The 27620-nt window shown below is 43.1% G+C and overlaps 1 protein-coding gene across 1 annotated transcript in view; it reads right to left on the bottom strand.

Annotated features, from left to right (window-relative positions):
* Window positions 1-26960, bottom strand: part of LOC147624474 (chitin elicitor receptor kinase 1-like) — a 124418-nt gene extending 97458 nt beyond the window's left edge. The window contains exons 1-2 of the mRNA XM_086819475.1: window positions 26405-26960; window positions 20406-20805 (exon numbers count right to left, since the gene is read on the bottom strand). Coding sequence (XP_086675601.1) covers window positions 20406-20805; window positions 26405-26761 — 757 coding nt within the window. The 5' untranslated portion in view covers window positions 26762-26960. The remainder of the gene's footprint in view (window positions 1-20405; window positions 20806-26404) is intronic.
* Between the last annotated feature and the right edge of the window lie 660 nt (window positions 26961-27620).

Raw genomic sequence — 27620 nt, 5'->3', positions numbered from 1 at the left:
CTTGGCTGACTGCTCTTGCAGAAAATACATATCAGGAAAAAAAGAAGGGGGGAGGGGGGGGGACTCTCTGAGGGCCAGAAACAAAAGATGTCGCCGGCCCCCAAGCGGGATAGGTGCCCAGGGGGTTGCTGAGGCTACAAGTGCCAACCACGGAGTGAAAGGTCCACGGGTGGAGCTGCATGCCTAGGGGAAGAGTTTGCAGGCTCTACTAGAGTCCCCCACAATTTAAGAGGTTTTCGGGGCTGGTTTGGACGGGGAAGTAGTGGCAATCTGTTCGTACACACAGCCATTCCAGAGGGAGAGCAGATGAATGACTGCAAGTAAGACCACTCAGCACTGCCCCAACTCCGGCTGACCATAGGATGGTCATCTGCACAATGTAGGTAGTCCCCTACACACTGCTTCAAAGCTGATGTGGAAGAAGACAAAGCAGTGGGCCACCAACGCCTCCATACCTGCGATCTAGCTCTCTGTAGCTGGGGCAATCAAGCTCCATCCTCGTTGCTGGCTAGACCTGGCTGATGGCATCTTGGGGCATAGGTAGCCATCTGACTCTTTGTCGCTGGAGCAAACAGGCTCCATCCTTGTTGCTTGCTAGACCTGTCTGATGGTGTCGTGGGGCATAGTTAGCCAATAGACAGGGAAAAACCAATGACTGTTTGTTTACATGGTAGCATGGTGAGAGAGAAAGAGTGAGAGATGACAAGGCTGTAGAGTGAGAGCTAGATTGCACGACTCAATGATGATTTGATTGATGTTTTGAACCTTCACCAAGTACATGCTTTTGTAGACTTGAAGTCTTATCTTTTGACCCATAGAAATCACACACACGCACACACACTAAATTGATGACACATGGCACCTTCTCCTATCCATATAAATAGGGGGTGTTCCCACGTAAGAGGGTGTTCACACCTATTGAGCCCCGAATTCCACCCTCCTCGGTGTTGTCTGAGAAACCTTCAATAGCCATGGTGTATCATGTGCTGAAAAGAGACAATGACACCAACACCTAAACTCTCATGCCAAACCTGATATAAGAGCTTAACCACTCATGACAGCCTACATCAGTTAAGCCAAAAACAACCAACCCCCCCCCCCCCCCCCGGTGCGGCGTTCTACGCAAGGGTATGAAGAGAATGATGGAGCCTTTTATAACAATAAAGCATTACAAAGTGAAAAACACACGCAAGGATTATTAAATTCAGTTTTTGGGGACATCCCGAGCAAAGAACCCTTGATTCACACACATTGGATAAATCAAAAGACCCAATCATAAAGTTCCTCATTGAGAGGAAGATTTTCCACTGTTGTGAATGCTTTGTCTTCTGCTATTGTGGTGAATGCTTCTACTTCCTCTTCATCTTCTTCTTTTACAAGGCTGGCATGTATCTTCTCCTGCTCTTTGGCCATCCTTTTAAAGCACACGTCTTCAGTGTGTCCAAGCTTCTTGCAGAAGTTGCACCTGAGTGTCATGCCTTCCTTCTTACCTTTGAACTTTGAGAGCATGGCTCTATCTGATTCAAGTGCAGCTTCAACTTGCTCTTTGGTGCAACAATCTTCATCTGAGGACTACAACCATCTCATCATAGGACATTTCTCGGGACACCTGAAGTACACTTAAAGTTTCAAAAAATTTTGAAACCCCTTCTATACTAGATAGAAGAACTGCCTTCATGTCAACTTCATCAATGTTTGCTTTTAGGCTGGTAAGTTGCTGAAGGATAGAACCTATGTTGCTAAAATGTTCTCCCAAGGTATTACTCTCATTCATTTTTATATTAAAGAATTGTTGCTTGAGAAATACCTTTAAATTGTTAATCTTGTTGCCAAACACATTCCCTAGCTTGTCCAGTACCTTGGCTAATCGGCCCTAGTCCACATGATGTTGTCAGAATACGCAGCGGAGATGATGACCAAATCTGGGAACACGAGCGAACACAGTGCAAAAAAACAGCACAAGAGAAGGAGAGAGATAGAGGCATGTAACTCTGCTCTATATACACAAAGAAGATCCCGAATGATGATACAACAATGGCAAGGGGCTGTGGGGCCTTTTATATGGCCCCAATGATGCAGCCGGCCTGTAGAAGGGCAGCCGACAGGCCCTGAACCTCCACGACCAGCCAAGACAACCAGTCAGCCAGCTGTCAACAGTCGGCTAGCACATGTGAGAGGTCGTGGACCTGACCCATCAGTCGGCCAGCTCATGGCCCCTCCTACCAACACTGGGCATCCACCCAAGCCAAGAAAAATAGGGAAAAATGGCGAAAAAATAAGGGGAGTGAGAAAAAATGAGAAAACACCTACAAAGGGCGGGCACACCCAGAACAGAGGCCCTAGTGTCTGGTAAAGACAGGAGATGACTTCTAACACCCCCTCTCAGCTCCTAGATGTGAAACCAACCACAGGGAGCTCGAGTGCCGCCTAAGCAAAGCCTGAGATAGCGACTTCGTGAAGAGGCCCACCGTACTGTCCTCCGTCGAAAGAACTCTAGCAAGATCATCAGCAACGATCTGTTCACGAACAAAGTGCCTCTGGATGACCATGGGTTCCTCCAGTGCAAACCCAATCCTGCCATGCAACCTCTACAACCTCACCACCTCACAAGCAGCAGCACAAGGAGCCCGGTACTCTACCTATGTCGACGACAAGGCAAAAGATGACTGCCTCTTATTGCTCCTGGGCCTGATGTAGATCTCCTCGTGTCTGGATCTCCTCCCCAATCTGAGTCACTCCAACCGTGGAGTAGAACTCCATCCATCAATCCCCCTCCTGTGTAAAAGAGTCCATGATCCTTCACATGCTGTAGAAACCACAAGATACGAAATCCTGCCTCCCAAAGAGTCATCTGCAACCATGAGCTCAACCGCCTCATCAGGAAGCTCCCGTCCAATCTGGTATCCATCAACCAAATCAATGAACCATTCTGCTTCCGAGTCAAAGAGGCATCACACTGCTCACAAGGATCAATGGGCACAAGCTCCTCCCACGTGATGGTGCTGAGCCTGCCACCACTGGAAATCAAAGACGAGTAAAATGCTGAGTACTGAGAGGCAAATGTGACAGCAACGTTATGGCCATGTCCTCTGACGATATCTCCTTCCCAGCCTGGAGAACTTCCTGCTGAAGAGCCTGCAGCTTGTTAATATGTTCCCCCATCGTCGACGACTTTGCAGGGCTCATAACCTGCATCTGTACTTCCAAGGAAATCCTCTTCATGGGGCGATACCCTATTGTAAAGAGAAGCCAAATGTTGCCATACACCTCTGGCCAGCGTCATATGCTTTACATGATTGATTACCTACGGTGTGCAGTTGAGAAAGATAAATGAACGGACCCTGGCATTGACACGATCCCACAATTGTGCCTGTGCCTCCCGGTCCTTACGAATCGACGGTAACTCCCCTTTCTCTACTTCCGACCGTGGAACCCCAACAACGATGAAATCAACAAGGTCGTAAGACTCCAGAACAGATTCCATCATAACCTTCCATATGCCGTAGTTGTTCCTGTCCAACTGACAGTCCACCGGGAACGTGGGGAGTGTAGGGATCTTCACATGCCTCTCAGCCATCTCTAACAAATCTGCCATTGCGGGGATGTAATCTGAAAAAGGGTGGGTCGGTGGGAACAACGAAGAACTTACACCTGCAAACTGGTTGTCCAACAAATCAACCCGCCATCCTCTTGCTTCTCCTCTTCTCGAACAGTCCACCAATCAGCAACACAACAGTCCCCCTCTTGCTCACACAAATCCCAAGAACTATCAAGAGCCTAGGGCTCTGATACCATGTCAGAATACGCAGCGGAGATGATGACCAAATCTGGGAACACGAGAGCAAACACAGTGCAAAAAAACAGCACAAGAGAAGGAGAGAGATAGAGGCGTGTAACTCTGCTCTATATACACAAAAGAAGATCCCCAATGATGATACAACTATGGCAAGGGACTGTGGGGCCATTTTATATGGCCCCAATGATGCAGTCAGCCTGTAGAAGGACAGCCAACAAGCCTTGAACCTCCACGACCAGCCAAGACAACCAATCAACCAGCTGTCAACAGTCGGCCAGCACATGTGAGAGGTCGTGGACCTGACACATCAGTCCGCCAACTCATGGGCCCTCCTGCCAACACTGGGCATCCACCCATGCCAAGAAAAATAGAGAAAAATGGGAAAAAAATACGAGGAGTGAGGAAAAATAAGAAAACACCTACAAAGGGCGGGCACACCCACAACAGAGGCCCTGGTATTTGGTAAAGGCAGGCGATGAAGATCAGGTGCAATTGCAATAAATTGAAATCAAGTAAAAAGGAACTTAGCCTAAGGGTCCAGATTTTGTCAAAAAGAAATTTTCAATATGCAATTGGAATAAATTAAAATCAAGTAAAAAGGACCTTAGCCTAAGGGTCCAGATTTTATGAAATTTTTGAATTAAGGTTCCTATGGACCAATTAGATTAATCCAAATGTAGGGAGGAGGAGATAAATGGAAGAATAAAAGAAAATCTCTCAAAAACGAGTAAATGCTCACATAAGATGAAGAGTTGACTAAGAACAAGGTTATTAGTTAAAAAAGAAGAGATATTTAGAAGAAATGATGCATTTTTGACACCTCAGTGTGGGGAATTCCCCTCATGAAGGAGGCGCCTATTTCACATGTCTGTAATGAGATATTTTCATCTCTCCTCTCTCCTGCTTCAACTAGATCCAAAAAGTAAGTTAAACTGACCTAAAAATGGTCAAAAAATAGAAAAAAATGAGAAAAAAATACGAGGAGTGAGGAAAAATAAGAAAACACCTACAAAGGACGGGCACACCCACAACAGAGGCCCTGGTGTCTGGTAAAGACAGGCGATGAAGATCAGGTAGTAAAAAAGACCTTAGCCTAAGGATTCAGATTTTGTGAAATTTTTGAATTAAGGTTTCTATGGACCAATTAGATTAATCCAAATGTAGAGAGGAGATAAATGGAAGAATAAAAGAAAATCCCTAAAAAAATGAGTAAATGCTCACATAAGATGAAGAGTTGACTAAGGACAAGATTATTAGTTAAAAAAGAAGAGATATTTAGAAGAAATGATGCATAAATAGATGCATAAAAGATTTTTTTATTATAAAAGTGTTACTTTCATTAAAATTAAATTTATGCATGAATAGATGCATAAAAGAATTTTTTTTATTATAAAAGCGTTACTTTCATCAATTTTAATTTTATGCATAGAAAGATGCATTCAAAAATTTATTTTTATTTCAAAAGAGTTACTCTCATGAATTTTAATTTTATGCATAGAAAGATGCATAAAGAAATTTATTTTTATTTCAAAAGAGTTACTCTCATCAATTTTGATTTATTTTTATTTCAAAAGCGTTACTTTTATCAAATTTTGATTTTATGCATAGAAGGATGCATTTAAAAATTTATTTTTATTTCAAAAGAGTTACTCTCATGAATTTTAATTTTATGCATAGAAAGATGCATAAAGAAATTTATTTTTATTTCAAAAGAGTTACTCTCATCAATTTTGATTTCATGTATAGAAAGATGCATAAAGAAATTTATTTTTTATTTCAAAAGAGTTACTGTCATCAATTTTGATTTTATGCATAGAAAGATGCATAAAGAAATTTATTTTTATTCCAAAAGAGTTATTCTCATCAATTTTGATTTTATGCATAGAAAGATGCATAAAGAAATTTATTTTTATTTCAAAAGAATCTTTATATCAAAAATAAGAATTCTCTTACATTCTATAAATAGATGTGATAAGATGTGATATGAATCAGATAGATGAGAATAAATAGAGAATGCATGTGATGAGAATAGAAGTGATGAGAATGCGAGGTAAATAAATGTGATGAGATGTGATGTGAATCAGATAAATGTGAATGAATAGATGAGATGTGATGTCATGTGAATCAAGATGTAAATGAATGATATAGGATGTGAATGAATGTGTTAGCATGTAAATCGGGATGTGAATGAATGATATAGGATGTGAATGAATGTGATAGCATGTGAATCGGGATGTGAATGAATGATAAGGGATGTGAATGGATGTGATGTGATGTGAATCGGGATGTGAATGAACAATAAGGGACGTGAATGAATGTGTTAGCATGTGAATCGAGATGTGAATGAATGAGATGCGAATGAATGAGATGTGATGTGAAATGGATGTGATAAGATGTGAAATGAATGAGATGTAATGTGAAATGGATGTGATAAGATGCGATGTAAACTGGATAGATGTTAATGTATGTGAAGTGATGAGATATATGGGTAGATGCAAGTGGATGAGATTTGATGAGGATAAATGAGGAAATAAGTGATGAGATAGAAAAAGATGTGATTAGATGAGAATGGGAATACTTATGAAATGAATGTGGATTGATGTGGATTGATGTGTGGATAATCTGGATTGATGTGGATGGATGTATGGATGATGTGGATTGATGTGTGGGTAATGTGAATTGACGTGAGGGTAATGTGGATTGACGTGAATGGATGTATGTATGATGTGGGTTGATGTGTGGATAATGTGGATTGACGTGAATGGATGTATGGATGATGTGGATTGATGTGTCGATAATGTGGATTGATGTGGATGGATGAATGGATGATGTGGATTGATATGGATGGATGTATGGAAGATGTGGATGGATGTGTGGATAATGTGCATGGAAGTATGGATGATGTGCATTGATGTGGGTGATGTGGATGGATGTATGGATGATGTGGGTTGATGTGTGGATAATGTGGATTGACGTGAATGGATGTATGGATGATGTGGATTGATGTGTGGATAATGTGGATTGATGTGGATGGATGTATGGATGATGTGAATTGACGTGTGGATTGATGTGGATGGATGTATGGAAGATGTGGATGGATGTGTGGATAATGTGGATTGACGTGAATGGATGTATGGATGACATGGATTGATGTGTGGATAATGTGGATTGATGTGGATAGATATATGGATGATGTGGATTGACGTGTGGATTGATGTGGATGGATGTATGGAAGATGTGGATGGATGTGTGGATAATGTGGATTGATGCGGATAGATGTATAGATGATGTGGATTGATGTGGATGATGTGGATGGATGTATGGATGATGTGGATTGATGTGTGGATGATGCGATTGGATGTGATTTGATGTGGGAATGATGTGATGTGATAGGGATCGATAAAGAAAAAAATTTATGAGAAGATGAGAAAAGATGGGGACTAATGTGAAAGGTTGTGAAGTGATGAGAAAAGATGGAAATATTGTTGGAACTGTATTTGTATGTGAAATCTGTTTTTAAATGACTGTTTTATGTCAAGAATGCTGGGGAACCATTTTGACCGTCTTGTGAATGAGATCGTGGAGACCTATCTATTAACGTTGCAACTGCTGACGGAGACTCAACGGAGGACGTCTCGCGTAACAAGGTCAACCGAGGTCTTGACCAGCCTCGGTTTAATTTAAATGGTGAGCTTCCGGTACAGTGAATAAGGGACCAAGGAAACGGCCTTTGAGTGAAGCGCTAGGTGACCTGCGAAGGATCCTAGAGGGTGCTGACCATACGGTGCTCGGGCTCTGGGTCACCGAAGATACCCACACGTACGTGGATCTGTTGGTTGATCTTGCTGATCTTCAATGGAGACTCCATTTTTGTTAAAGTGAATACTTGCCGGTTACTATGAGCTAAGAACTATCGAAAAGACCCTAGACTGGACAGGGGGTGAGCGTTCTGGTTGCCAATGATGCCATAGGTACACCGATGAAGGAATGTTTGGAAATAAGGATTCAACTGGATAATTAGAGGATTATGATCAGTGACACTATGGTTTCATTAAGTGATTGTTTTAAAGACAGTTGAATCTGTAAAAAAGGCAATTTCATACTGGGTGTGTAAGTGGTATGACTAGTTTTAAGTTTACATGAATATCCGGCTAGGGGACCTGGGAACTCTTTTCCCTGGTAAACGAGACAACCTAACCAAATTTTTAATTGGATCCCATCACTACAGTGGTTGGGCGGTTGGCTAACCCATGGGACTGGATGGGGTTAGGCTGGACTGATGGGTCCCTAAATTGAGACTCAATTCTGTTCTGGTTCGATAGATGAAGTAAATCCCGGACAAAAATTGTTCTATGGAAAAGAATCAACGGCTGTGCCTCTCAATGAGGAAAAAAGCGTTGGTCTCTATGATCCAAGTACAATCTTTTCCCTAATCTGACTATGAGACTTACGGGTTCGGTCAGATCAGTTCAGTTAGTTAAGGCTTTTGACTACGTTAGAGAAAAGTTATCCCGGAGGAATCGCCCATGCTTTCCGGGCAAGGGAAGTTTTTCCGGATTTGGTTTTGGAAGAACCAATGGATTAGTCTCTTGTCCGGATATCCGTGGGCGAGACCCCGAGTGTGGGACCCTGCCCCGCGCAAGAAGTGCTACTTCCGCTACTAGCACCCCTGAATTCGTTGCGCGGTGCGGATAGGGACCTCACAGCTGGTATCAGAGCGAATTGGCTAATGAGGATCAACCGAGAAGCCAAAAATGTCAAAAATTTATGAAGAAGCAGTAAAAGGTTGTAATTGTGTGATAAATTTCATACAATTTGATATTTAAACTGAAATTCGTAAATTGGTAATTGGGTCTTCAGATGGAAGTACTGCAATTGTATGGAATCCCTGACTTGCTTGAGGCCTAGACATGATGGTATTTACCTTATAGTTCCAAGGACCGTGACTACCCGTATATACCGAGAGTATAATTGCAGCTCTTTACTAGCAGTATATACGAGTAAATCTAAGAATTGAAATTATAAGCATTAATACTATCCAGACGATGAATTCGAATATAGTTGATATGATTTTAAATTCTGGTTGAGAACTGATGAGTTGATTTGGATTCTGATTGAAAAATGAAGATTCCTGAATTTTGGTTGAAATGTAATAAACTAAGAAAAACCACAATGAGGATGAATGGGATGAGTCCCTGTGATGATGATCGTAGCTGGAATGACGTTAATGACTTCAGCAAATCACTATGAGATTAGTGGATTGTGCTGGCAGATTGCTGCTGTTAACACTTGACCCAGTGAATCAAGTTAAGGGATGTCAAATTAAAAATCTGTATAATTGAAAATTTCCATGAAGGACTGTTCAGATAGAAATTTCGGTCTAATGGACAATTATTATGATAAGGATCGAACGTTATGATCTGAGTGAATTATTATCTGATGATAAGTTTTATAAAAAGGATCTTTATCCCAGAATTCTGTTGGATTCACCAGACTATAAGGAACCCCATAATCAAGCAGTCGGCCAGTCACATGTCTGCTGATGGGCCAGTTGGCCAGCCACTCAGTGCTCCTGCCAACCTCTGGCATTCCTCCACACCACTGGAAAATGGAAAAAAATAGGGAAAAAATACAGGGAGTGAGGAAAAATGATAAAACACCTCATAAGGGCGGGCACACCCACAACAAAGGCCCTGGTGTATAAAAGTAGACAAGAGATGACTTCTAACATCCCCTCTCAGCTCCTGGCTGTGAAACCAACCACTGGGAGCTGGGGTGCCGCCTGAGCAAATCCTGAGATAGCGACTTCGTGAAGAGGTCCACGGTACTGTCCTCCGTCGAACAGAACTCTAGCAAGATGTCATCAGCCAACGATCTGTTCACGAACAAAGTGCCTTTGGATGACCATGGGTTCCTCCAGTGGAAGCCCAAACCTGCTATGTAACCTCTGCATCCTCACCACCTCGCAAGCAGCATCACAAGCAGCCCGGTACTCTGCCTCTGTGCTCGACAAGGCAAAAGATGACTGCTTCTTACTGCTCCATAAAACTGCTCCTGGGCCTGAAGTAGATCTCCTCGTGTCCGGATCTCCTCCCCAAACCGAGTCACTCCATCCGTGGAGTCGGACTCCATCCAACAATCCCCCTCCTGTGTACAAGAGTCCATGATCCTTCGCATGCCGCAGAAACCACAGGAAACGCAATCCTGCCTCCCAAAGAGTCATCTGCAACCATGAGCTCAACTGCCTCATCAGGAAGCTCCCGTCCAATCTGATGTCCTTCAACCAGATCAATGAACCATTCTGCTTCTGAGTCAAAGAGGCATCACACTGCTCACAAGGATCAACACCTGTTACAGTGCAAAAACAAGTCCTGGAAACCTGATGAAGACCACGCAAGGCCTTCTGAAACCTGTCAACCACCCCCTCGGAATCCGGAACCACAAAGCCTGGAGAAAACACCTCCTTCTGCAAGTAATCACCTGCCACCTGCCTGGCTTTCCGAAAGGTCCCTGTGGAAAGAACATCCTCATCTACTGGAGGTTCTTTGTCCCGAATACTACGAGACATCAGAGCATAAGTTACCTGTTCAGTTTCCTCTGACTGATGAACACAAGAACCACCAACATCAGTACTGGAGAGTTCCTGCCAACTGCTGCCATCTACTGGCAAGCTATCCACCATCTGGTCCCGGAAAGCCTGCACCTGCAGCGTATCCACACTTGAGTGGCCATTACCAGACTGCCACTCATCACAAACCTGAGGACCTGGGAGAGAGTGCTGAAAGCTTGTAAACTCCATTCTCCAATCCGCCTTCCCAAACCACCTGGCTTGTTGCTTTGTCCTGGAGAGCAACAAAATGCTCATCAAACTCCACCCGTACGCCAGTCTTGCAAACCTGATGCACTGACAACAGATGAAAACCAAGTGCCGGAACATACAACACCTGGGAGGAATGCTTCCCCCCTCTGCCATCGGAAACTATCTCCATCGTGCCCTCACTGTGAACTGGGATAGTGGACGTATCCCCAGTAAGAATGTGACTAGAAAGCCTGCAGAGATCCTGTAAACCGGAATGGGAAGGAGTCATGTGCCTAGAAGCACCACTATCGAGAATCCACTCCCGAGTATCCGTTGCGGAGAGTCCTCCAATCTCCTCCCTGCCTGAAGAAAATGAAACATCGGTGTCCACCACCTCCAGGTGCACAAAAGCCGGAGTCTTCATGATTGCTGCTGATAAATCTTCACCCTTCTCGGTCTTCCGCTTGGAACACTGTCCCCAATAGTGGCCTTTCTCGCCACAATCATTACAGGTCCTCTCTGCCTTTAGTTTCTCGCGGTCAGTAACGGACATCTTCTCAGAAGACTTCTCCGACGAAGCCTTCCCTTTGCCCGTGTTACGGCCTTTCGACCCTTGGCTAGTTAAGGCCTCCGAACCTCCAGCCTGAGGAGGGTTCATGAATCGTTCCTCCTGGTCCAGGACCATGGGCATAAGCTCCTCCCACATGATGGTGCTGAGCCTGCCACTGGTAATCAAAGACGAGTAAAATGCTGAGTACGAAGAGGGCAAATGTGACAGCAATGTTATGGCCATGTCCTCTGACGATATCTCCTTCCCAGCCTGAAGAACTTCCTGCTGAAGAGCCTGTAGCTTATTAATATGCTCTCGCATCGTCGACAACTTTGCAGGGTTCATAACCCGCATCTGTACTTCCAAGGAAATCCTCTTCATGGGCGATACCCTCTTGTAAAGAGAAGCCAAATGCTGCCATATGCCTCTGGCCAGCGTCATGTGCTTTACATGATTGATTACCTATGGTGTGTAGTTGAGAAAGATAAACGAACGAACCCTGGCATTGACACGATCCCACATCTGTGTCTGAGCCTCCCGGTCCTTTCGGGTCGACAGTAACTCCCCTTTCTCTACTTCCGGTCGTGGAACACCAACAACGACGAAATCAACGAGGTCGTAAGACTCCAGAACAGATTCCATCATAACCTTCCATATGTCGTAGTTGCTCCCGTCCAACTGACGGTCCACTGGGAACGTGGGGAGTGTCGGGATCTTCACGTGTCTCTCGGCCATCTCAAACAGATCTGCCATTGCGGGGATGTACTTTGAATAGGGTGGGTGGGTGGGAACAAAGAAGAACTAAAACCTGCAAGTGGCTGTCCAGCAAATCAGCCCAAAACAGTCCACCAATCAGCAACACAGCAGTCCCCCTCTTGCTCACACAAATCCCAAGAACTATCTAGAGCCTAGGCTCTGATACCATGTTAGAATACGTAGCGGAGATGATGACCAGATCTGGGAACACAAGAGCAAAACGCATGCAAAAAAAAATATAGCACAAGAGAGAGAGAGATATAGACGTGTAACTCTGCTCTATATACACAAGAAGATCCCGGGTATGATACACAAATGGTATGGGGACTGGGGGTCTATTTATATGCCCCCATATGAGCAGTCGGCCTGCTGAAAAAGGTACTCCACGACTGCAGCATCAGTCAGCCAGCAATAAATGAGACCTACGACTGCATACATCCAGTCGGCCAGCAGTACAGAGGTCCACGACTGCTGTTGGGCAGTCGGCCAGTCACATGTCTGCTGATGGGCCAGTCGGCCAGCCACTCAGTGCTCCTGCCAACCTCTGGCATCCCTCCACACCACTGAAAAATGAAAAAAAATAGGAAAAAAATACGGGAAGTGAGGAAAAATGATAAAACACCTCATAAGGGCGGGCACACCCACAACAAAGGCCCTGGTGTATAAAAGTAGACAGGAGATGACTTCTAACATTCCCCTCATGAAGGAGGCGCCTATTTCACATGTGTGGTTGCGTTTTAAACTCACAAATAATGATATATTTTAATCTCTTCTCTCTCTTGCTTCAACTAGATCCAAAAAGTAAGCTGAACTGACCTAAAAATGGTCAAAAATTGACCAAACTGATCTGAAAAATTCTACAATCAGTTTGCTTGGTTAGAGGCTCACTTTTTTCCTATAAATGAAGCCTCCCCCTTTGTAAATGGTTAATAGTGTTTTATGCACTGTTACTCTACTCCTCCCCAGAGCCAAAAACAATGAATTCATTGATAATTCATTTGTTTTTGACCATTTTCTCTTCAAAAGAATTGGTGGCCACTCTTGTTGCAAACAAGAGTAGATCCCTCAAACCATCAAGTCAAAGGAAAGCTCACAAAACTCCTAGTAAAGTAGAAATTCTACTTTTTCTTATTCAATTTTATGGTTTTCTAATTTTTGCTTTCTTTAAAATAAAAATGGATGTTATGCCTTGCTGGAAAGACTTTTCCACTTCTCTTCATTATTGAATTCAGCCATTCTTTATCCTAGATGTGTAATCGAATTGATGGAATTAAACTTTTCATATTGTTTACTCTTAATAAAGTGAAAATTGATTAGATTAGAATGATTTAAATCATCTTGGATAATTTCTAGTAAATTTTAGAGTGAAAAAAAATTAAAAAATGATCAACCATACAAAGGAGGTTATGGTAAAATTATCTTAAGTTTAGTAAAGTAAGTTTTATCTTTTTATTATTCAAAAAGAGTAATCCCCACCGCTTGTGTATTCTAAAAGTGTTATTTTTATTCTATGCATAGAAAAATGCATATTAGAAATATTTTTATTATAAAAGTGTTATCTTCATTAGAATTAATTTCTATGCATAGAAAGATGCATATTGAGAATATTTTGATTATAAAAGTGTTTTACTCATCAAAATTAATTTTTATGCATAAATAGATGCATAAAAAATTTATTTATTATAAAAGTGTTATTTTTATTAAAATTAAATTTATGCATAAATAGACACATTAAAAAAAATTATTATAAAAGCATTATTTTCATTAAATTTTGATTTTATGCATAGAAAGATGCATAAAGAAATTTATTTTTATTTCAAAAGAGTTACTGTCATCAATTTTGATTTTATGCATAGAAAAATACATAAAGAAATTTATTTTTATTTCAAAAGTGTTACTCTCATCAATTTTAATTTTATGCATAGAAAGATGCATAAAGCAATTTATTTTTATTTCAAAAGAGTTATTCTCATTAATTTTGATTTTATGCATAGAAAGATGCATAAAGAAATTTATTTTTATTTCAAAAGAGTTACTCTCATTAATTTTGATTTTATGTATAGAAAGATGCATAAAGAAAAAAAAATTATTTCAAAAGAGTTATTCTCATTAAAATTCAATTTATGCATAGAAAGATGCATAAAAGATTTATTTTTATTTTGAAAGTGTTATTCTCCTTAAAATTGAATTTATGCATAAATAGATGTATAAGCGGATTTTTATAAAAGTGTTATTCCCACTGAAGTTGTTCTTATGCATAAATAGATGCGTAAAGAATCTTTATATCAAAAATAAGAATTCTCTTACATTCTATAAATAGATGTGATAAGATGTGATATGAATCAGATAGATGAGTTAAATGGACTCTTATTGAGCTGCTACTTAAAGTAACCACTTGTTCGTGAGGCATGAAAGAATTATGGCAACTTGTGAGGATAATATAGACATCTTCACAAAGGATTAGAGACCAATGTGTTGTGAAGACTTAGCTTCGTTTGGAGAGGTTCTCAATTTGAAGGAAAATTCTAGGCGATGGGTTGTACCATTGACCAGGTTTTTGCCCACCGTGGTCCCCCCATCCAGAGATATACCAGGAAAGTTGTTGATGATGATGAGGATCCAATGCAAATGTCCTCTAGTGTATAAGCATGAATATTTACTCATGGAGCAGCTACTACATTAACCTAGCCAAAAGAATAGTAAGCTATAAGCTTAACAAAAAATGTATTAGCTATTGAAGATTGTTGGGAGGTTCTTGTGATATTCTACCATTTTAAGGTAGGCAATACTGTGACTCCCTTGTATTTTTATCTTATTTCTCTCTCTCTCTCTCTCTCTCTCTCTCTCTCTCTCTCTCTCTCTCTTTTTTATTTTTTTACTACCATCTTGTGAGGAACAGGTTCTTGTGGCTACTCTCCTTTTTGAGAGGATAGGTTCTTATGTATGTCACGTACCTTCTGCACTCATGCTTCTCATCCAAAGGGGTGAAAAGAGCATTGTGAGTTTTTGCTTGATGTGCTCATAAGTATCCGTTGAAGACATGGGTTGATGAGAATAGAAGTGATGAGAATGAGAGATAAATAGATGTGATGAGATGTGATATGAATCAGATAAATGTGAATGAATAGATGAGATGTGATGTCATGTGAATCAAGATGTAAATGAATGATATAGAATGTGAATGAATGTATTAGCATGTGAATCGGGATATGAATGAATGATATAGGATGTGAATGAATGTGATAGCATGTAAATCGGGATGTGAATGAATGATATAAGAGATATGAATGGATGTGATGTGATCTGAATGAATGAATGATATAAGAGATAGCATGTAAATCGGGATGTGAATGAATGATATAAGAGATAGCATGTAAATCGGGATGTGAATGAATGTGATAGCATGTAAATCGGGATGTGAATGAATGTGATAGCATGTGAATCGGGATGTGAATGAATGATAAGAGATATGAATGGATGTGATGTGATCTGATGTGAATCGGGATGTGAATGAACGATAAGGGACGTGAATGAATGTGTTAGCATGTGAATCGGGATGTGAATGAACGAGATGTGATGTGAAATAGATGTAATAAGATACGATGTAAACTGGATAGATATTAATGTATGTGAAGTGAGGAGATGTATGGGTAGATGCAAGTGGATGAGATCTGATGAGGATAAATGAGAAAATAAGTGATGAGATAGAAAAAGATGTGATTAGATGAGAATGGGAATACTTATGAAATGAATGTGGATTGATGTAAGTTGATGTGTAGATAATGTGGATTGATGTGGATGGATGTATGGATGATGTGGATTGATGTGTGGATAATGTGGATTGACATGAATGGATGTATGGATGCTGTGGGTTGATGTATGGATAATGTGGATTGACGTGAATGGATGTATGGATGATGTGGATTAATGTGTGGATAATGTGGATTGATGTGGATGGATGTATGGATGATGTGGATTGACGTGTGGATTGATGTGGATGGATGTATGGAAGATGTGGATGGATGTGTGGATAATGTGGATGGATGTATGGATGATGTGGATTGATGTGGATGATGTGGATGGATGTATGGATGATGTGGGTTGATGTGTGGATAATGTGGATTGACGTGAATGGATGTATGGATGATGTGGATTGATGTATGGATTGATGTCGATGAATGTATGGATGATGTGGATTGACGTGTGGATTAATCTAGATGGATGTATGGAAGATATGGATAGATGTGTGGATAATGTGGATTGACGTGAATGGATGTATGGATGATGTGGATTGATGTGTAGATAATGTGGATTGATGTGGATGGATGTATGGATGATGTGGATTGACGTGTGGATTGATGTGGATGGATGTATGGATGATGTGGATTGACGTGTGGATTGATGTGAATGGATGTATGGAAGATGTGGATGGATGTATGGAAGATGTGGATGGATGTGTGGATAATGTGGATTGATGTGGATGGATGTATGGATGATGTGGATTGATGTGGATTGATGTGGATGATGTGGATGGATGTATGGATGATGTGGATTGATGTGTGGATGATGCGATTGGATGTGATTTAATGTGGGAATGATGTGATGTGATAGGGATCGATGAAGAAAACAATTTGTGGGAAGATGAGAAAAGATGGGGACTAATGTGAAAGGATGTGGAGTGATGAGAAAAGATGGAAATATTATTGGAACTGTATTTGTATGTGCTGACATTCCAAAAACAGCTTTTCGGACAGAGCGTGGTCACTATGAGTTCGTAGTCATGCCTTTTGGGCTTAGAAATGCACCCGCAACCTTCAATAAGATGATGTCTAGAATTTTCACTGTGCAAAGTGCCCAGTGGAGTGATCGACAGGCCAGGTGGAGTCAAATCTTCCAACAGTTTGAAGGTATGATTGAATACATCCCTGGTAAGCATAACCCAGTAGCAGATGCTCTTATTCGATAGTCCAGCATCCAGGCAGTTACCATTCTCGAAATCACGGGGAAGAACTTAGATAGTATGAAAGACCAATATGTCGACTCCCCTGAGTTTGGTACTTAGTACAGTTTGGCCCTCAATTCTGAGCTGGCCATTATTCAGTACAGAACGATTGGTTGTTCTACAAGAACCGGTTTGCCTAGCACCATAACATCAGATAGAGATTCCAAGTTTACCTCACATTTCTGGAGAGCATTAGCATTCCATCCGCCGCAGACAGATGGCCAAATAGAAATTTATAACCAATTGGCCTTTGATGTTCTCAAGTCATACTGTCATGACCAGCAATCCAGATGGGAACATTATCTTCCATTGGTCCAAGCTATCTTGAATGACACTCATTCATCTAGTGTCGGACGGACTCCATATGAAACAGCCTTTGGTCGCCGTTTTTCTTCTCTTTTGACGAGAATGGTGTCTCCATCTTTAGAGACTAATAAAACCACGGAAGCATTTTTCGAGATCATTGAGTCAGTCAAGAACCGCTTGACCAAAGCTTAGGAAGCATATAGCAGACAGGCAAATAAGTCTAGACGAGATGTCCACTTCAAGGAAGGGGATTGGGTCTATTTGCGTATCATGAAACAGAGATTAAAACAAGTGGGTAAACGTTGTCCCAAGCTTTCATTCCGTAGTTTTGGCCCTTTTCCAATAGTTAAGAAGTTAAGTGATGTCTCCATGAAGTTAAAGTTACCTACCAGTTGGACAATGCATGATGTTTTCCATGTTTCTTGGCTAAAACCATATGTTGGTCCAGAAGTGTTTGATGTTTCAGATGAACAGCAGCCAGACGTGGTAGACGAAGCAAAAGTTATTGAGCCTGAGCAGATCCTTCTTCATCGATGGAAGCATGGTTCCGATCGATGGATACATCAATTCTATACGAAATTCCGAGATCGAGGCACCCACGAAGCCGCATGACTAGACGAGGAGTTCTTCCAGGAGTACCCCCAGTTGTTGGTGGACTACTTGGAAGCCATGAACCTGCCGCCAAGCTAAGCAGGAGGGAATGTCACATGCACTCTGCACTCAGTGTATGGTGACCAACTGGCTCATCATCAGCAATGCAACATTTGTACATTATTAGAACCCAGTAGGATGATAATTGTCGTACGCCATGACCCCATTGTATATCCTCAGTCCAGGATAAGTCAAGCACGAGCTACGTAGGTCATTCCTCAGCCTTAGCGGGTCAGTCAATCAGTCAAGTCCCTTAACCCACTTGGAGAGAATCATTCATGCATGTAGAGTCAGTAGAAGCCTTAGGGTTTGCATCAGAAAGCACTCTCCATCCTGCATAATATGCATTTATATGCATGTACATCATTTAGAACATCCCAGAAGCCTTAGGAAATTTACTAGGATTTATCTGGTATTTTTTCCATATTTTATGGTATTTATTTAGCATTTAATATCATTTATAAACATAAAGTTTATTAAATTATGACCAGCCAACTTACTTGACCAACCCCTATCTAGTATAAATAGGCTTGCATAGGGCTTAGTTTCCCATTCAGTCTTCAGTGTGCTAAGAGCTTTCCTCCTAAGCCCTAGGAGTACCCTTGCCTTCAGCCCTAGACTAGTCTCATCCAGCCGTTGGAGTACTTGAGTTTTGCTTCAGCCAGCCCTGGTTCTCCACCAACGCAGCAGTTCAGCAGTCCCTACAGCCATAGGCGCAGCCATACAGCACATCCATAGGTCCAAAACAGCAAGCACCTCTACGCTTCTGCATAGAACACAGCCGCCTGCAGTTCAGTCATCTACAGCCCTGCGTTTACAGTTCTACAGCAGCCCAGCCCTGCGTTTACAGTCCCACAGCAGCCCTACAGTCTGCGTTTCAGTCCAGCATCAGTCCTACACCAGTATTCAGCCCTACAGACCTGCGTTTGCAGATTTCCAGCAGTTTCAACCTTGATTCATCACTCTACATCAGTATCCAGCATTCAGTGCATCATCCAGGCATACACAAGTCATCTGGTAAAGGTATTCTATCATTCATAAGCATTTTCAGCATTCTAACATAGCTTAGAACAGTCCACCGCCTTCTTTCTCAGCCTCAGGTGTGCAGCCCTTCCTCGTGCCATTGGGAAGAGTGCATAGGCTCAAGATCAGTTCATTGAGGTGTTTCTACAGTCGTGTACAGTTCAGCCAGGCTTCAGATCTTCCGAGATCTTGCGTTTGGCTTATCTACAGTCCACAATCATTCTCTCTAAAGTAATAAAGCAAATACTATCTCGTTATCGGGATAGGGGGGCCTTCAGTGGGTAATTCGGGACCCAATCTGGTGTTCAGTTCTCATATCTCTTTAAAGTTTGAAGTATTAAAGTGGATTGCTAAACTCACGAAAGTCAAGATACACAAGACAGTGTGAGCATTTGTGTGACAGGATCTTCCAATACAAAGACTTCCGCTGCATATCACAGTGTCTCTCCCAGTTGTATCCAAAAAAGAGCCTGCATGGGTAATGCTATGCCAAAGGTCTCCCAATGTAGTGTTTATGACTAAGGGACCGACCTTGCACAGATACGGGCAGTGCATCTAGGGTGATAGGTTTAGGGACTCCTCTACACATCAAAATGGCCCTGTCCAAATCTTCTCCCTCATACATAACTTGAGGATCTGACTGTTTAGCCTACCTGTACCAAGGATCTCCAAGTGATGTAGCAAGATTCTCTCCTAATCGTACCAATCAAGTGCACCCTACCAATCTACCTTGCCAGATTTTTTGGGTCTCTCAGCAACCCCATATGGAATGTTGAGTGGACACAAAAGTTGCAAAGTATTGCGGGCATTTGGGATCTTCAGTCTTTAATTGTTACGCAAGATTTCTATTTTTGTTGAGCATTTGGAATCCATTTCTAATCTAGGCTCCCAAATGGGCCTCCCGATCCCTTCACATAGTATCCAAGGTGGAACACGGGTCCAACAATGTATGCCACCTACCTCACGGTAAACAAGACCTTTACAAAGTATCCAAGGTTTGGCCCCCTCTAGTCCTCAAAGTGGAACACGGGTCCAACAATGTATGTCACCTACCTCACGGTAAACAAGACCTTCACAAAGTTGTCATGACCATGGTCACCCATAGTCACCATCTGGTGTCGAAACCATTCCCGGCTGCATCTACATGGTTGCTCCTCATAAAGAAGACCTTGCAAACTAGAAAGACTGGGAACCTTAGTACAACAAATGAGGAGGTTGGAGCATTGATTTCTAATGTTGACCTGCAAGCATGCTAGTCAGCAGAAAACATGAAGCAAGTAAAGTTAAAGTTTGTATTACCAACGCTCATTATGTCTTCTATGATCCTTGTAGGAATAGCATTGACATGCGAGGAAGATGTAATTGCCTCGTAGAACAAATGATTGAGGCCAAGTTATCTAAGAGAGCTGGCTAATGAGACAATTACAAAACAGCATTATGTGTGTGAAAAAGGCAATCCAGACCAACAAAAATATAACACTGTTCTGCATGTGATAAGGAAGTGAAAACTTAAAAAAAATACCTTTTGCCGGCGCAAAAATGATGTCCGTGTATGCAATAAGGCTGTTCATATTGACATTTTGATTGTACTCTGTCAAAAGCTCTGCTTGAACATCAAATTGCTGGCTCAATGTTGTGAGGGTGTCCCCGGGTTGGATGACATATGTCGAAAACATGCCATAGGCTGTGCTGACATCGGGGTTCCCACATGAACAGTTCAAGGGTATGTTGAGAAAGGAGCCAGGGGTCAAGCTGGTGGGGTTCACATCTTTGTTGGCGGTTAGGACCCATTCAGTTTGTGACAAATTGCTAAACTTTGTATGTACGACGTTGTCCACAGAATCTCCTGCCACGATGGCATAAGGTACGGTGTGGCCGAGTTGGGTATCAGAGCAATCACATGGGAAGGGGATAAGAAGGGGCTGATCTGTTGGAGGAGAATGACTCAAACACAAGAGCTTTAGCCAAGGAAGTGCAGAGGAGATAGAGAAGAGTGAGAGTGAGAGAGAGAGAGAGAACTCACACAATGCTCAAGAATATCTTGAATGTCTTGATGAGGCTCAAGGGAGACCTCGTATTTATAGTAATACAAGGGTATGGGCGGGCGCCCAACTTATGGGGCGCCCGGCGGACCAAATACAAAGAATGCCGTTACAAGGCCCAAATGGGGGCCAAATGTACAAGTAAATATATGGCCGCGAAGCTCTCGAAAAGAGCTACGCGATGATCAAGGTCCGGAGGCGAAACTGGGACTTTATACCCAACAACCTCCCACTTAAAGGGCCAGTGAAGCTCCTCTAAGCTATGTAACTCCCACCCGCTGTAGACACATATCAAGCTGTGCTTTTGGCAAACTTTTGGTGAGAGCATCTGCAGGGTTCTCATGAGTGCCAATCTTGACCAAACTGACCAAACCATCATCTAGCACCTGTCTGATGAAGTGGTACCGTACATCAATGTGTTTGGTACGAGCATGAAACATGGCATTCTTAGCCAGGTATATGGCACTCTGGCTATCACAACCAAGGACCGGAGCCCTCTCTGGCAATCCAAACTCTGTGACAAGGCGTGCTAACCAAATGGCCTCCTTAGAAGCCTCTGTGACGGAGATGTACTCGGCCTCAGTAGTAGAAAGTGCTACTATCCTCTGGAGTCTAGAGCACCAAGAAACAGCACCACCTGCAAGAGTATAGATGTACCCACTAGTAGACTTGCGGGTATCAGAATCACCTGCCATGTCTGAATCACAATAACCCTGCACCTCAAGTGGACCTTTACCATACATAAGGCATTTCTTCTGTGTCCCCTTCAAGTACCTCAAAATAGACTTTATAGCATCCCAATGTGCTTTGCCCGGGTTGGACATAAAACGACTGACTACTCCCACTGAATGAGCAATGTCTGGCCGTGTAGCAACCATAGCATACATAAGAGATCCACAAGCAGAAGCATAAGGAATCCCACGCATAGTACTGGCTGCATCATCATCTTTTGGACAATCATCCTTGGATAGTTTAACATAGGGCTGCAATGGAGCACCCAAAGGCTTAGAATCAGCCATGTTAAATCTATCAAGGACTTTCTGGATATACTTCTCCTGTGAGAGGAAAAGCAACTTCTGTGCTCTGTCCCGTCTAATCCGAAGACCCAAAATATGTTCAGCTGAACCCAAGTCCTTCATAGCAAAAGCTGACTTCAGCTGGTCCTTAAGAGCTTCCAAAATGCTCTTATTCTTCCCTGCAAGAAGCATGTCATCAACATACAGCACAAGTATCACTGGGCTGCCATCTGCATCAGTTTTAGTATACAAGCAATGATCTGCATGGCTACGATTAAACTTTTGGTTAAGCATGAAAGCATCAAACTTTTTGTACCACTGCCTCGGGGCTTGTTTCAGCCCATAGAGACTACGCTTCAGCTTACAAACCAGATGTTCTTTGCCAGGAATGACAAAGCCTTCAGGCTGCTTCATATACAGCTCTTCATCTAAATCACCATGTAAGAAAGCTGTCTTTACATCCATCTGATACAGTTCTAAATCCAAAACAGCAGTGAGAGCAAACAAAACACGAAGGGTGGTCATTTTGACCACAGGAGAGAAGACCTCCTGAAAATCAATCCCTTCCTTCTGAGCATAGCCCTTAGCAACAAGGCGGGCTTTATACTTAGGCTGGCCGTCAACTGTCTTGACTTTGTACACCCACTTGTTAGGAATAGCCTTCCTTCCTTTGGGCAACTCAACCAAGTCCCAAGTGTCATTTGCATGTAGAGACTTAATCTCCTCCTGCATAGCATGCTCCCACTTGTTTCGGAGTTCACAAGACTTAGCCTCTTTGAAAGTAAGAGGCTCACCCTCATCTGTAAGCAAAACATGTTGCAAAGAGGGATCAAAACGCTGAGGTTCCCTCCGAAAGCGAGTAGACCTCCGTACCCAATGATCATTGGCTGGTTGGGGGTCAATATCGGGAGGAATCATAATTTCAGCATCAAAAGGCTGCGGGTTTTCACGAACAGCCTGATTTTCAGCATATAGGGGTTGCTGCCCTACACCTCCAGGAGCATGAAGCGGCTGTTCAACCTCTTCTGGCTCAAATATCACGGACTCATTATCTTCAGCCCTTTGTGAAGCATCCTGGGGCTCATTTTCAGCATCAATGGGTGGCTGCCCTTGCTGAAATTTGACCTTTTTCTGATCACCATGAGAGGCACAAACATTACGGAGCAGCTTTGCCTCATAAAATACAACATCCCGGCTGCGAACCACTTTGTTGGTTGATGGCAACCACACACGGTAGCCCATCTCACCTTCATCACCGTAGCCAACGAAGGTGCCCTTCTCGGACTTAGCATCAAGCTTGTTCCGGTCTTCCTTGCGGATATGCACATATGCATCACAACCAAAGATGCGTAAGTGGTCATATGAGGACGGTTTGCCAGACCAAACCTCCTCAGGGATTCCACCTTTCAAAGCTGTGTGTGGAGATCGATTGCAAACATGAACTGCAGTTTTCAAGGCTTCTCCCCAAAAATCCTGAGAGAGATTAGCTGTGGACAGCATGCATCGAATTCTTTCACACAGTGTACGATTATACCTTTCAGCCACACCATTTGAAGAGGGGCTATAGGGGGGTGTAAGTTCCCTCTTAATGCCATTATCATCACAAAATTTCTGAAATTTAGTACTAACAAACTCACCCCCATTGTCAGTGCGTAAGCATTTAATCTTCACTCCTGTTTGAGTATGAACAAATGCATAAAACTTTTGAAATGCAGCAAAAGCATCATCCTTAGATTTCAACAAAGTGATCCATACTTTTCGTGAGTGATCATCCACAAAAGACACAAAGTACTTTGAACCACCTTTAGATTTAATGGGCATGCTGCACACATCAGAGTGGACCAAGTCCAACTTTTCAGCCTTGCGAGAGGCACGAGAGGAGTAAGAACTCCTATTCTGTTTCCCATACAAGCAATCATTACAAAAATCAAGCTTGCTTCCTTTTGCATCAAATTTGTTCAAAGAGGACAAAATGGAGAGACCCTTTTGGCTCATGTGGCCAAGTCTCTTATGCCAAAGCTCCATGTGGGAGCGTACCTCTGCAAAAGCAATAAACTTACCAGACAAAGCCTGACCATGAAGGCTATATAATGTTCCTTTCTTGCATCCTTTTGAAATCAGCCTTGTGCCTTTGGTCAATTTCCATGTGCCATTTCCAAATATGGCCGTGTATCCCAAGGCATCAAGCTGGCCCACAGACAGGAGACTGGTTTTCAAACCAGGCACATACCTCACATTTGGCAGCACAAACTCACTACCATCCTGCAAAGTCAAATTCACGGTGCCCATACCTTCAATATTGCAAGCATGATCATTCCCCAAGAACACCTTTCCTCGGGAGCCTGCAGTGAAAGTTGCAAAACACTCCTTGATAGGAGTTACATGAAAAGAGGCACCCGTGTCAATAATCCAAGTCTGTGAAAGCACATCAGATTCATACATCAAGGCATGAATAACATCTGGTTCTGTGACATGCAAGTTATGAACATCAAGTGCATTAGCAGAAAAAACACATAGCACATCATCTGAGTCAGACAGTTCCTCTATGACAACACCAGAGGCCACATTGGCCTTGCTCTTGTCCTTTTCGAACTCTTCTGCTTTGCTGGAATTACTCTCTTTTTCCTTCTTTTTGTCATTTGAATGACTGGATTTCTTCTTCCGGTCTTGCTCCATCTTGTAAAACTTGCAATCTGGCTTCTTGTGGCCTTTACGACCACACTGGTAGCATGTAACATCAGATTGCTGGCCCTTGCTCTTGCTTCTACCCTTTGAATTGGTAGTAGTATTTCCCCGCTTGGTCGTCCTCCCTCGTGAGACATTTGCAGAACCGCTAGTCTCTGAGGTCTTCCTCCGGATATCTTCATTGAGAATAGCACCCCTGACTCCATCAAAAGTTAGGTTGGGATTTGTCCCAAGTGACACCACAAGTGTTTCCCAAGAGTCAGGCAAAGTAGTGAGCAAAAAGATAGCTTTCAACTTATCATCAAAAGCAGGCAATCCAGAATCCTGCATCTGATTAAGCACCCCTGTGAAAGTAGTAATATGCTCTACTGCATTCTTAGAATCATCAAGTTGCATATTCATGAGTTTCCTGATGAGATGTACCTGGTTCACTGGCGTGGTGATCTCATAGGTGCTTCTCAGCTTCTCCCAAACGGCATAGGCTGTTGTCAGCCCTTTGAGGTCTACAAGAACCTCATCAGCAACAGCCATCTGGAGATAGGCAACGGCCTTTCTGTTCAGGATTCCCCATTCATCATCTGTCATAGCAGCGGGTTTGAACTGCTCAAGTGCAGTATCACATTCCCGCAGATAGAGGATATTCTGAATCCTCACCTTCCAAAGATCAAACCCAGTGCCTGCAAACTTCTTAATCTCTAGTAGACCCTTAAGATCACTTGTAGACGCCATGACTTATCAAACTGACACTTCAGAAAGTAAGCAATAGCAAGATGTTATGTACCAGATATGGGTTGAATGTAGGATGCTCGTAGATTGATGAAACAACTTCAAGTGAAGGAGACGGCGGAAGAGTATCACCGAATGTCGATGTAAACCCGAGGGGCAGTATGTTGCTGTCTTTTGAGGGTTGCTCGAAGATCCTGGCTGCTGGAGGCGACGACGGCTGCTGCTAGTGGCCGTGGGGCTGCTGGCTGCAGCCCGGACTGCTTGTTGGTGGCCTTGGGGCTGCTGGCTGCAGCGTTGGCTGCTGCTGGTGGTCGTGGGGCTGCTGGCTGCAGCCCTAGCTGCTGCTGGTGGTCGTGGGGCTGCTGGCAGCAGTGTTGGCTGCTGCTGATGGCAGCCGTATAGCAAGGAGAGGACAGAACAGCAAACGCAGCAAAGAGGGGCAGCAGAAACGCAGCAAAGGGGGGAAGCAAGGGAGAGGAAAAACGCAGCAGAAGGGCAGCAGGGGTGGAGCAGAAAACGCAGGAGAGGGAAGAGCAAGAAAAAACAGCAAAAACAGTCTCCTGCGTTAAAAAAAAAGAAGAGCAGCACTCAAAAAAAAACGCACCATCTTGATGATAGAAGGGAGGTGTTTGACGATCCCGTAGTCAAGTGGTGGAAGACACCTCTAACTCCATAGCTTCTGCATACAGCTTCCCTCCATAGCTCTGATACCAGTTGTTGGAGGAGAATGACTCAAACACAAGAGCTTTAGCCAAGGAAGTGCAGAGGAGATAGAGAAGAGTGAGAGTGAGAGAGAGAGAGAGAACTCACACAATGCTCAAGAATATCTTGAATGTCTTGATGAGGCTCAAGGGAGACCTCGTATTTATAGTAATACAAGGGTATGGGCGGGCGCCCAACTTATGGGGCGCCCGGCGGACCAAATACAAAGAATGCCGTTACAAGGCCCAAATGGGGGCCAAATGTACAAGTAAATATATGGCCGCGAAGCTCTCGAAAAGAGCTACGCGATGATCAAGGTCCGGAGGCGAAACTGGGACTTTATACCCAACATGATCTGCCATGATAGTGTTGATATCTGGCAAGTTGTTGTACTGCTGTATGGCGGTGATGGTGGTTTGGAACTTGGACGCGATTATTGCCACCGTATCGTTGAGGGATACGGTGTAGTTGGCCAGAGCGACGCTACATCCGGTGGAAGGAATGCAGTCTGCATTTGATCCTGTGATTTGCAACAACAGAAGCAAAACAGCGGTAAGGCGAGGCAACACCGGGAGGCGTTGTTCCTTTTGCTGTTGCTGCTGCTGCTGCTGCTGCTGCTGCCCAAGCGTCCTCATGGGAAGAAAAACTGCGGTTAGGCGAGGCGACACCGGGAGGCGTTGTTGCTGCTGCTGCCCAAGCGTCCTCATGGGTTGCGAACTTGCGTAAAGTAGAAGCCTTCGGCCACTAGCCGCCACGGCGCTACTGCCCACTTTGTCATAAGCGAAACTGCGGGTAGGCGAGGCCAAACTGCCCACTTGGTCAGAAGCAAAACTAAGCGTCCTCGTATTGGCGTAAAGTAGAAGCAGCCGCCGCGGCGCTACTTTGTCACTGAGATTCTGAAAACGCGGCCTCGCGGACGGTGATTGTTTGCGTCTGAATGCAACCTCGGTCAACGTCGTGAGGCTGTTCACACGTGGGCGGCCGTATAGCATCTCAACTGCTAGAAATTATCTAGTTGTGCATAGGCTAGTTGCCAATTTTCGGGTGTGTGGAAATGGGCCCTTTCACTCCACATGCTAGCAACGCCTATTGACATTCCAACTCTTGTTTTCTTTATTTTTTAAAAAATATATCATTGGGTGGCATGACACCAAAGACAAGGTCAAGAACCTTATGAACTGATGGTCAAGAAATTGGAATTTTAAAAAAAAAAATTGGGTGGCATGACATTAAAGACAAGGTCAAGAACCTTATGAACTGATGACCGAGAAATTGTTCAGTCTAGTTGCCTAAGTGATTGAAAAGACAAACAATTGGCCGCCATAGGTGGTGGACCGATGGTTGTATGCCATTCTTATCATGAAAATGGTCCCCTTTTAAAGCAAGGACTTGGCCCTCACAGCTACCATACTTATCACTAGTGGGCAGACCCGTGCTTCGCACGTCTTTTGAGACCTCCAAATTCAAATTCTACCCAAACCTCCTCCTCCTCTTCCCGAACCTCCAAATTCTTGCCATGTGGCAGCTTTGAAACTCTTCCTTTTTATAATATAGAGATGAGAATGG

Source organism: Cibotium barometz, chromosome 25, assembly GCF_041138505.1.
Source record: "Cibotium barometz isolate CiBa-2024 chromosome 25, ASM4113850v1, whole genome shotgun sequence".
Lineage (NCBI taxonomy): Eukaryota > Viridiplantae > Streptophyta > Polypodiopsida > Cyatheales > Cibotiaceae > Cibotium > Cibotium barometz.
Note: the sequence above shows the minus strand (reverse complement) of the source record. Positions and strands in the feature narration are given on the sequence as shown.